General features: G+C 34.0%; 1 protein-coding gene and 1 pseudogene across 2 annotated transcripts; one reads left to right on the top strand and one right to left on the bottom strand.

Moving 5' to 3' along the window:
• Positions 1–7,315: 7,315 nt before the first annotated feature.
• On the bottom strand, positions 7,316–9,613 carry LOC146902201 (F-box protein CPR1-like; annotated as a pseudogene). The gene is made up of 2 exons (XR_015022203.1): positions 8,312–9,613; positions 7,316–7,771 (listed from the first exon to the last, which is right to left on the bottom strand). The product of XR_015022203.1 is annotated as an F-box protein CPR1-like (transcript).
• A 431-nt stretch (positions 9,614–10,044) lies between these two features.
• LOC146902200 (uncharacterized) lies at positions 10,045–10,849 on the top strand. The gene is made up of 4 exons (XM_085737125.1): positions 10,045–10,051; positions 10,158–10,534; positions 10,619–10,717; positions 10,769–10,849. Exons 1-4 carry the CDS (start codon positions 10,045–10,047, stop codon positions 10,847–10,849), a joined length of 564 nt encoding a protein of 187 aa, XP_085593251.1.
• Positions 10,850–11,575: the final 726 nt, after the last annotated feature.

Raw genomic sequence — 11,575 nt, 5'->3', positions numbered from 1 at the left:
GTGTTTGTTTTAGCTCAAAAGAAAATAGATTTTGTGTTAGAAAAAACTAGAACTTTTACCCGTGCTACCGCCCGGGACATTAAAAATGGAGAAGTTAAATATATTGCAAAATGATTCATTTAAGTGAAAAGAACAATAACGGAGAGCACCTTTACTGTGATATAATGAACATGCGATGGAGATTGGAAGAGAATGGCTGCAAAAGAATATTGTGTTTGCTTACTTGTGAGGTGTCAGTGCAGGATGATTGTTTGATTTCAGATGTTATTTTGGCATTAGTGTAGCAGAATTGCGGTTGCCTCAGTGAAGGCTATAGTGTAACATGTAATCACCTTGGAAATCTAATTGACCAACTTATGAGTTCCTTGCCATAACTCACCTTGTGCAGCGCAGGGCTTTAATGTTGTTAACTAACTAATGATTTAATTCATGTATTGAGCACCGTAATTGTGCTCTTTCATTAAAAGCGTACATCTCTGCATACAATGTATATGTAGTACACACTCGATGGTTTTGATTGAGTACGACTGCGGCATCAATCTTGAATATGGTTGGAGGTCTCGTACATAATATACTATCCGTCTCTCAAATTACGGCGTTGAATAAAAAGGTTATGCAGAAAAGAAAATGATCAATTACGGTGGAAAATGCTTCGTGAACTTGTATAAAACAATGTCCTCTTAGAGATATTCCAAAGATTGCACCTATAATTTGATTCCTATCAAATTAACAAACTTATTAATGCATTTGGCATGACTAATAAGGCGTATAAAAGTTACAGAAAAATATATTGAACACTGTAATTACTCTGACATGACTGTAAGAAAATTTGCATTATTTTTTCGGTAAGTTGACAGTTAAAAATTTAGCTACTACTGAAGCACCTCATTGAATTTACAGAAAGTTTGAAACAAAGCAAACAGAAATTACTGTGGTGCTTTTCCGGTGATGGTCAGTGTAAATTGAAGCCTGTACATGAATAATGCCTCTTATGCGTTAAGCCACATATTTCAGTTCATATCCTTACGCTACTGATTTACCAAAAAATAAAGTTTTTTTTACATTGAACGTGAATTTGGTTTCTTTTGCATCTGAAGTTAAGTTCAAATTGTCACGAATAATAATTTTATAGTAAAATTTAGCATACAGTCATTAGATTTGGGAGGAAGATGTTATAGCATTTTCATTAATAATAAGATGATGTTGTCCATATTTTTCAAAACGGTTCATAGAAAATTTAGATTCAGAAGCTTAAATTGGAAGAGCAATGTTTAACAAACATTGTACTTAAAAACTGAATGCCATAGGTATTTAAAATTCCAAAACAAACAAATACGACAGCGACAAATAAGCAAAATAGAAACATCCATCCATAGTACAAAAATTCGGAAAAAAGCAAGAAATCATTCTAAATTACGGCGACAAACTTTATTATTATTATGATCCACGAACAGCTGGTAGGCAAACACTTCCAGAATATGGCAACACCGATATGCAACATTTATTACTCCAACATGTTTACTTCTTCTCAACCTTGATAGACTTCAAATTGACAGGTTTGGTTGTTGATTCTTGCAGAAGCTACTTTTCAATATTAATTGGGTCCACACTTCCAGCAGATCTCTTGCCACTCGTCTTGCTAGCTGGTGTCAGTTCCTCGACTGCAACTCTTTGGTTAGGCTGCTTTTTATCAGATTTTGTTGAATCCCCCCCTTCAAGTAGTCGAATCTGTTATATAGCATAAACCAAAAGTGCAAAAGAAAAATCAATATGTTGATTGAAACTTTCTCCACAAAAAAGAAATGGTTAAGCTCAAAAATTGGATTGCTCACCTCAATGGATGGTTGATTAGGAAAATTCAATATGTTGACATCAGGGTCATCCACTCCTTCCTCGTCTGAACACACGTACAATAAAACAATTTATTTGAGGTCAGAGGATAATTTAAGAGGATGAACGCAATTGACTATTATGTGGGATAGTAATCACAAAACTACCTTGATTTTGTGTAAAGCAACGATGGAATTGTGTTGGGATGAACACAATTTATTTGTTTGCCATGGGATACGATGGAATTTGGAAAAGAATGAGATATGAGTACAGTGGTTCCATTGTATATATACACCTTCAGATACATCATGTATTGTAACGCCCGTCTTAACTATTTAATTAATTCAATGAAGTTTAGAATATATTTATAAATATATGCTTATATGATTTATAATTTGTGTAATTTATGTGATTTATGATTTGAGTAAGTTATATGATTTATGAATGAATTATGTGGAGTATTTGATGTTGTGAAGTTGTTATGTTGGTGTGACTTATTTTATTATTAAATAAAATAAGATATTAGAAATAAAATAAAAATATTAGAAGTTGGGCTGTGAGGTGGAAAGAGTAAGTTTATAGGTGAGATGAGTAATAAGAGTAAATAAATAATACAGACATAAGTGGGAAACGTTTTTACGTGAAACGCTTTTGGAGAAAAGAGAGAAAGAGTCAGAAGAGGAGAACCTGAGGGAGAGGCTATCGATTCTGCAATTACAAGGTAAGGGTGAGACTAATTCTCAATATTATTAAGAGTATGATTCTATAGGATAAATTTAGCATGATTAGATTAAGTTTTGGTGAGAATTGGGAATTAGGTTTAAGACCGAATTTGATGATTGATTCATAAAAAGATGTTAGGTTGATGTTAAATTAGTGTACAGAACTTAGATACACCATAAGATGATAATTAGATGTTGAATTGAGGATAAAATTAGGAGATTAAGTGAAAAGTTGGAATTTTTAGGTTTCTGGCCGTACTGACATTCATCGCTCGCACCTGCGAGCAAGAACACTCGCATCTGCGAGCTAGAACCCAGAACTCGCAACTGCGAGCAGCACAACTCGCAACTGCGAGTGACCTGTGAGCTCGCAACTGCGAGCAGAATAACTCGCCACTGCGAGTAAATACGTAGGAACCCAGAATGCACACTTTGCTCGCCATTGCGAGTGAAGTTACTCGCCACTGCGAGTTAGGCTGTTAGTTGCCCAAAATTGTCCCGATGCGATCCTTTCGCACGTGTAGTCTTGAGATGACCTTATAAGTAAGTTAGAGAGCTGTTTAGGATGCTTTCATAAGCTCCAGAAGTCTGTTATGGTGACTGAAATTAGAAGTGTTACTACATGAATGCTATAATGATGTTTTGTGCTATTTATATTGATGTAATTAATTCCTTATGTGAATGTTAACACATTCCAGTGTTGTTAATTGTTGTATGTTGCTGCTGTTTTTCTGTTGTCGACTGTAGTGTCTTGAGGTTGCATGAGTCGGTCTATGTTGTTGGAATTTAAGAAGTTGTCCATGATTATGAGTCGTATGAGTTGTACACGTCGTTGTCTAAGTTGTTGGAAGTCGAGTTCATTGCATACTCATTAAAGTTGGGGGCTTTAGGCCCGACAGCCTTTGTGCTCATTAAAGTTGGGGGCTTTAGGCCCGGCAGCCTTTGTGCTCATTAAAGTTGGGGGCTTTAGGCCCGGCAGCCTTTGTGCTCATTAAAGTTGGGGGCTTTAGGCCCGGCAGCCTTTGTGCTCATTAAAGTTGGGGGCTTTAGGCCCGGCAGCCTTTGTGCTCACACGTTGAAGAGCCTATTATGCTCATTTTGTTGCTGATTGGTACCACATGCATTTGCATATCAAGAAGTTCATGATGTTTAAGTTGTCAGGTTGTTGTCGAGTTGATAGAGTTGCATGGTCAAAGATGAGTCGTGTTGTTAAGTTGTTGTTGAGTTTATAGAGTTGCATGGTCAAGGATGATTTGTGATGAAAATTAGTAATGGTATTTGATGATTGTATTTGTTATGTAATGAAAAATGTGCTAATTGTTAATTGTTGATATGTTATTAATGTTTAAGTTGTTAAATGCATTTTATTGGATTATATGCTTAATGTATTGATTATGAAATCTCACCCCTTCTGCGTATATGTTGCCTCGACCGTGGGTAATGTGCAGGTAATAAAGATTAGAGGCGTTCGTGAGTGGACTCTTTGTTGGTGTCTAGGTGCTCTGATACGTAACGGGATGGGGGCTTGCTTTTACTTCTATTCCTTACGTGTCTCTTTTATGAACTAATTTATGAGATTTTCCAATAAGGCCTGCGTGCCAAGACTTTTAGATGTTGAACTATTTTCCGCTGCAACAATTTTAAGATTTTCATGATGTTGAATTTGAAGGATAATTATTATTATCCGTTTTATGATTTAAATGAAGTATGTGACATTCCGTTGTGATCAAAATACTCTGATTTTAAATGAAATTTTTATGTTGGGAAAACGGGGTGTTACATGTATCATGGATATAATAACTCTACATTGGTATAGCACAAAAGTTTGGGAAACAATAACAACATTTAATGCAATCATGAAAGTTGGAAAGTGGGAAATGCCTAACCAAGAGCATGAAACGTAACAGGCATGGGAAAATGAAAATTTGAAGTCTGATCAAATCAAAGGATGAGATATAATCCTAGCCAGATGATTTGATCCAACGGATAAGCATGATTGGCGCCCAAAAATTACAGGTTTAGGGTTTGCAAAGTCATTAGCAATGTTAAGTAGGATTAGATATAATATGATTACAGATTTTTTTTTAGAGATTTTGAAGAATTTTTTTTTGAAGCTATTTGTGTTTGTTTGCTATCCAAAAAAAATCACTTTTTCCTTCAAAAAAAAATCACTTTTAAAAAAAATGATTTTTAATTAGTCCATGTCTTACCTTCTTATGTTTGAAAAAAAATAGATTTTGAGAAAAATTAATCCTAATAACTTTTTATTTTAGAGTCGAAATAGATTTTTTTTTGATAAAATATATTTTCTAAAAATCCTAAACAAACACTTTAAAATGTTAAAATAGATTATTTTTACTAAAAAATAGATTTTTTTTCTAAAATAATCCAAAAGAGATGGGGCCTTAGTTTTTAAATGAAATAGTAAAATTTTCCTAAAAAAAATGAAATAGTAAAATTAACAATAAAAGAAATCACTCAAACAATATGAACAACGTACACTATAAAAATATCTTGCTTTAATCTTTTTTTGTCTTTTTTAGTTATTTCTATACACAATTAATTGCAATAAAAAAGCAAAAAATATCTTGCTTTAATCTTTTTTTGTCTTTTTTAGTTATTTCTATACACAATTAATTGCAATAAAAAAGCAAAAAATATCTTGCTTTAATCTTTTTTTTGTCTTTTTTATTTCTACACACAATTAATTGCAATAAAAAAGCATATAGACAAGCATGTTAGTGTTCTATTCGGTATAGCCAATAATGATGCTTTGTTAGAAAAAATAATAATATAAAAATCCAATAATATAAATAAATATATTAAAAGGAAACTGCCAACAAGTGTCCGTGAAACACTAATTAATGAAAAATTTTAATAAAAATATCTTAGAATTTGTGTATTAAAATCTTTAAAAGTCTAAAAAAAATGTAAAATTTATTTATTTGTTGCCTTAACATATTAATAAAATACTTAGGCCATGTTTGATCGTCAAATAAGATAAAGATGTAATATGATATAAAACTGGATAAAAACAGAAGATATGAACATCATAAACTCTCATCCTATCATGTATGATATACTTCATAATTAAATAACAATTTTTTTGAAAGGAATTAAATTACAAAATTGTCACTTATCATATATACATTACATTGAGGCTATACAATTTTTCACGTATATAAAGAGTGAAACATCAACATAGTTGGTTACTATATGTCTATCAAGTTGGCTTGTTCCGCCTCCTACTTTCCTCTCTCTAAAACACTTCGTGAGCTTATTGAGCAAACAAGTTGGCCTTATTATTAGCTTTATAGCAAATGAAACATAAGCATCAACGCTAGTTGAAAGTAATCTATGAAATTTTGCAAAAGGAAGCATCGTGAACCTAGAGATTTCTCCATCTTGAAAAGTGGTAGCAGATAATGGCTCATATAGGAGCGCATAAGGAAATCACTTCTTCTATTTGAGTACTTAAGTTAGAGTCAAGCGCTTGTAACTAAAGAAAAATCTCATTGCATGAATAGAAGTCTACTATGAATGGTTACCAATCACCTTGTAAGAATTTCCAAGATAAACATTTATTGCGAACTTTTAAGAGGGGGGGTAAAGGATCAAACCATTTAAAACAAAATCTTTGGCAGTAAGGTGTAAAGAAATTTTATCTTCCACTAGCATAATTGTTAAAACATTTAAATCAAACAAATCAGAGTGAACAATATCCACCCTATCTTGCAATCTAGTTTGAGAATCCAACCATGAACCATTTATCTTACCAAAACGTTAAGCTATTGTTCCATATCCCCTACAACCATTTATCTTACCAAAATGTTAACTAATTTTCCATCCCCTGCCACCTGAACTTCTAAAGTAATCATTCTTCGCCAAATTTTAACTATAGCTTTACATGCAAAGGAATCGCAATTTCTGGGCTACCACTTGGTTTTCATCAAAACGTTTTCTACCGTATTAAACTTGAACATCTTGACACCACGGCAGCATACACAATTTCTGGGCTACCACTTCCTTGTTGCTGTTAATTCAACACAACCAAAAATATTGTTTAACTACGTGATCTTCCCTATGGTAATTTCCGTAACTTCAAGTGATGCTTAACCTCCCTTGTATCTCTTCCGAAGTTGAATATAATGCAGCCTACCACCATCATTATAACAAGTAAAACATTCCATTGGCAATTAGAATAGTCTAACCTATCTTCATCTTTCAAAGGGCAATTGACAGTTTCATTCCATCGATTCGACTATAACAACAGTACATAGTATCATATGCGTACCAACTAAATCATCATATTACTGAATACTGCATCAGAACCTAATGAAGTGTTGTTATACAACAAAATATCCACCTAGCAGGCCAAAATCCAATCTATACATTCAGCAGAAGAATTCAATTTCATAAAGCAGCATCACACTAAAGATTGTATCTGTAGCACATAGATTAAATTTCATACAGCAAACCAGAAAATACTCTTCTTTTCATAAAGTAGCATCAATGTAGCCAACGACAACAAATGAATTCAATTTTCATAGAAAATCAATTCAATTCGCAACAATACAGAACCCAATTTGCACAAAAAATGATTAAGGAGTGATTTTATTTATTGATCCTTTACGGACAAACAGAGACGGCGACGACGTGGTATAAGACACACAGATTAAGGATGGGAAGAACAAAGACTTACACACGTGGTGAAAGAGGGGACCCAACATCACACACAAACAAATGCACAAAAGGAGCAATACTTTTCATACAATAACCAACCTCATTGTGCTTTCATAAGCATATTGTAATAGTTTGGACTTCGGAATTTAGAGATAATGGAAATAAAAGATACTTTTCATACAATAACAACCTCATCGTGCTTCTACATTTTGTCAACAATACTAGTATTAGAAGTAAAAGATAAAGGCGGAAGATCCTTTTAGAAAGGCCGGAGGGAGAGAGGATTCATCATCAAATTCTTCACACCTAATGTGAAATTTTTACACAAAAGGGTTAAGTGTGATCTCATACAATTCAACAAGGGAAATAAAAATGGGTGCAGCTCCATTCATAATCAATTCAACCTTTCTCACAAACCAAGGTGACTAATTCCATCACAAGAAACAACTTGAGCATCCTGTTTCAGTTGTACATTACAGGTCCTTCCTTCCATCCCTTAAAAAAACAATTTAAAGACTCGGGACAAGAAGTCATCCCTGTGGAAAAAAATGAATCTCATCGAAGTAAGTTCAATAATATCACAAAAGAATAGTTGATGAAAAACAATTCTTTTCAAAAGAACTATGCATAAATTTGGAGTAATTTCATGGTAGGCCAATTTCTAAACAACAGATTTCTTCTCTTTACATACCACGGCAGGGTAGAATAGTCCCAACATTCAGAAATAAGCTTTTAAAAATTATGATTTAAGAGTGAAGATCTCAAACAATGAATGAAAGAAAAAAAATTCATACCAAAATTCATTAACTAGTCACAAGGTCAACTCTTAAACTAACAAATGACATAGCACACATTGTTGTCTTTTTTGTTCTTTTGAAAGCCAGCATTCACACATTGTCAGATAGATAAACAAAAGTTGAGACTTCATATTAATTAGGGAATCACTGTACTATAATAAGAATTCAATTTGACCTATAACATAGAGTTTAACTACATATATCATAAGAAGGGTCCATTGAGCTGATTTTAACTTATAAATTGCAAAAACTCAAAAAGCTCAGATAATCAATAAGTACCTTCTCTTGCTTGTACGACTCTCCTCCTTCCTAAAATTATCAACAGGTAAAGAAGGTGGTACAAGACTTCCAACATAAATCATAGCTTCACTCAAATTAGGAATTTCTTCAACATAACTAATTTGTTCACTCTTTAAATCATACCAAAACAGCACCATAAGAGTATTATCCAAGCTTTGCCATGTTTCCAACAGAACCTTACCCCCATCACTTGAAAAACATAAAGGCCTCAAATAAACCAAAGGTAAATTGAAACACGATTTAACCAAAGTAAAAAGTTTCCGCCAACTGTCTCTACATCCATATTCTTCCATCACCCAAACATCAATTTTAGTATGATAATTCGCAATTGTACAAAGACACCCTCCCAAAACAGCAAGAGAAATTTCAAAACCCTCATTACTAATACCTTGAAAACCAACTATTTCAGCAGGAAGAGGAACCTCATTGAAAATCTCAAGTGTTAGGTTAAACGCAACAATTAAACAAGGATGCAACCCATCAAGTTTCCGAGACATATTACAGTGAAGAGAATTCCCAAGCAAAACCCCCAATTGGTGATAATAGTGAAGCTTGTACGGCATAGCAGGAATTACTTTCCACGAGTTTGTTTTCAAGCTGAAGAGTCTCATCTGTGAATGATAACAACGGTTTTGTGGAGACGTTAACCAGGAGATTCTGAGGAGTTTGTAATCGCCGCTTAAAGGATCAAAACCGAAGCCGTGAACGCAAAGACCGTGGCGATTGAAGAAGTCTACAGATTCAATCATGTCAGGGATAGGAAGAGGGAGAAAAGGGATCATACGATGCTTATGGGTGTTAGGGTTCCAGATTGTGACTTCGTTGGCGTTTGAAAACGAATCGACCATTGGAAATTGCGAGGAGGCCGATACATGAACCGATGAGAAACATGAAAGGATCGGTGGTTGTGGTGTTACGCGGGAAAGGGTGGTTGAGTAGAATCATTGATTTGGTTAGATTAGAGAAATCACCATCGATTTTTGTAGATATCGGAGTAATTGTTTCTGAGGGAATTGTATCTGAGGTGAAGGATTAAGGATTGATTGAGGGAATTGTTTTTGAGGTGAAGGTTGATGAAGTTGGGGGAATCTATTAGGGATTGAAGTGATTTTGAGGTTGATCGGAATCGGAGAAGTGATTCTACTGGTAAGCGAGAGAAGATTTCGGCGAGTATTTCTGGTGGAAGTTCGGCCGCCATTGTAAGAGGGAATTCACGCATTAGGGTTTTGTTGCTGTAAAGAAGAAGTTTACGCGGGAAACCGAAGCCTAGGAGGGTTTAGTGAGAATGATTGTAATTTTTCCATGAATAAAAATTGATAGACACCCTTAATGTCTACAATAAGCAAAAATTCACTTTTAGATACATTCAATTAATGATGTATGTAGTCTTTATTATATATCACATACATCATTAATTGAATGTATATAAAAAATAGATTTTTGCTTATATTAGTGACCGGAGGGTGTACACCCTTTATATTACTCTGGAAAATTTCAGTTAACAAAATATGGTCTTTGTGACCATATTTTTTCAGTTGCGTGACCGGTGTTTAGAAGCTGAAAAATGTGGTTACACAACTACAACGCGCGTGACCACTTTTTTTCCACTTAGTTAACCAAATAATTTCTGGAAAACTAGTGGTGACGCAATTAAAAAAATGTAGTCACACAGATCGTATATTTGGTTAACCGAAATTTTTCAGAGTGGTACAATGGAGTGTACACATTAAGGGTGTCTAACTATCAATGTTCTTTTTCCTTTTCAAGTTTACTATTTCATTTAAGGAGAATGTTAAATAGTATTTTTGGAGCATTGGTTAAATAGTTCGTAGTGCTTATCATTCGATTACTACTCAGCCTCCGACTGATAGTGTGGTGTCTGCGTCCGTACTTTGGAACAAGGATGTCCCGTTGAAGGTTGTTTTACTAGCTTGGCGTCTGTTTCGCGACAGGTTACCAACGAAGAAGAATCTTTTTCGTCGTGGGGTTATTTCTACTGAAAATCTGTTGTGTGTTGCTGGTTGTGGTATTGAGGAGTCCTCTGCACATTTATTTTTACATTGTAATATTTTCGGCTCTGTTTGGCATCATATCTGTAATTGGTTGAAAGTGTCGACGGTTATTCCTTTTGACGTGAGGGATCATTTTCTTCAGTTTACAGCTCTTGGCGGCCTTGCAAGGGCACGACAATCCCTTTTACAGGTCATTTGGTTTGCAACATCGTGGGAGATTTGGAAAGAAAGAAACAATAGGCTTTTCAATGGTAAACAATGTTCAATGTTACAGGTGGTTGATAGAATTAAGTCACTTTCTTTCTTTTGGTTGAAAGCGAGGTTTCCATCACTTCAATTCAACTATCATGGCTGGTGGCTTTCTCCTTTCACTGTATTGGGCATTGGCTAATTTTTGCCTGTTTTGTTTCTGTTACCGTTTCAGTTTGGTGACCTTTGTAAATTTTGTATAGACTTTGTTCCTTCCGGCATGTCTTATGCTAGGAAGGATTTTCCATGGTGGTAATATATTTCATTTTAGCTTCTTCAAAAAAAAAAGTAACTTCCTATAAAAAAATTTTGCAATTATTACTTAATCAAAATTCAAAACTTATTTGGTACTCCCTCCGGTCTCAAATATAAGAAAATATTCATTTTCTAGATTCATTGAGTAGTTAATGTATGTGGTCTACATTGTAAAGCAGATACATTAATTATTCAATGAACCTAAAAAATGAATCTTTTCTTATATTTGAGACCGGAGGGAGTAGTTAGGAACCCTAGCACAAAATCACACTAGACTCTAACCCGTACGATGTACGGGTTTTGTAGAGTTTCTTATATAAGCATCAAAGTGACTATATTATTAATTTTAGAGTTACATTCAAAGTAATAGAAACAATGAAACTAAGTGATGTTTGAGAGTGATCGACATGCAAAATCTCAAAAAAGAAAATTATAACATTAGTTTGCATCAACAAAAATGAACATATGGAATAAAAGTCATAAATTAAATTATGTGAAATTAATCAAACATGAAAATAAACACAATAAAAATGAGTGTTAGTGGCTTAAAAAAAAGGCCTTTAAGATTACATATCCATTTTAGAAGCAACTATTTTCAATAAAAATATTAGTGGTCTAGTGGTAAAAGCTCTAAGGTGTTGTTATGGGTAGTTGGTTCAATTCCTTGCAAAACAATTTAAAAAAAATATATATTTAGACCCGTCAAAAAGGGCGGGATTATGGTTAA

The sequence above is a fragment of the Medicago sativa genome, chromosome 8 (assembly GCF_051527215.1).
Source record: "Medicago sativa cultivar Bolivia chromosome 8, Bolivia_mono, whole genome shotgun sequence".
Taxonomy (NCBI): Eukaryota; Viridiplantae; Streptophyta; class Magnoliopsida; order Fabales; family Fabaceae; genus Medicago; species Medicago sativa.
This window is presented reverse-complemented; position numbering and strand designations above follow the sequence as displayed.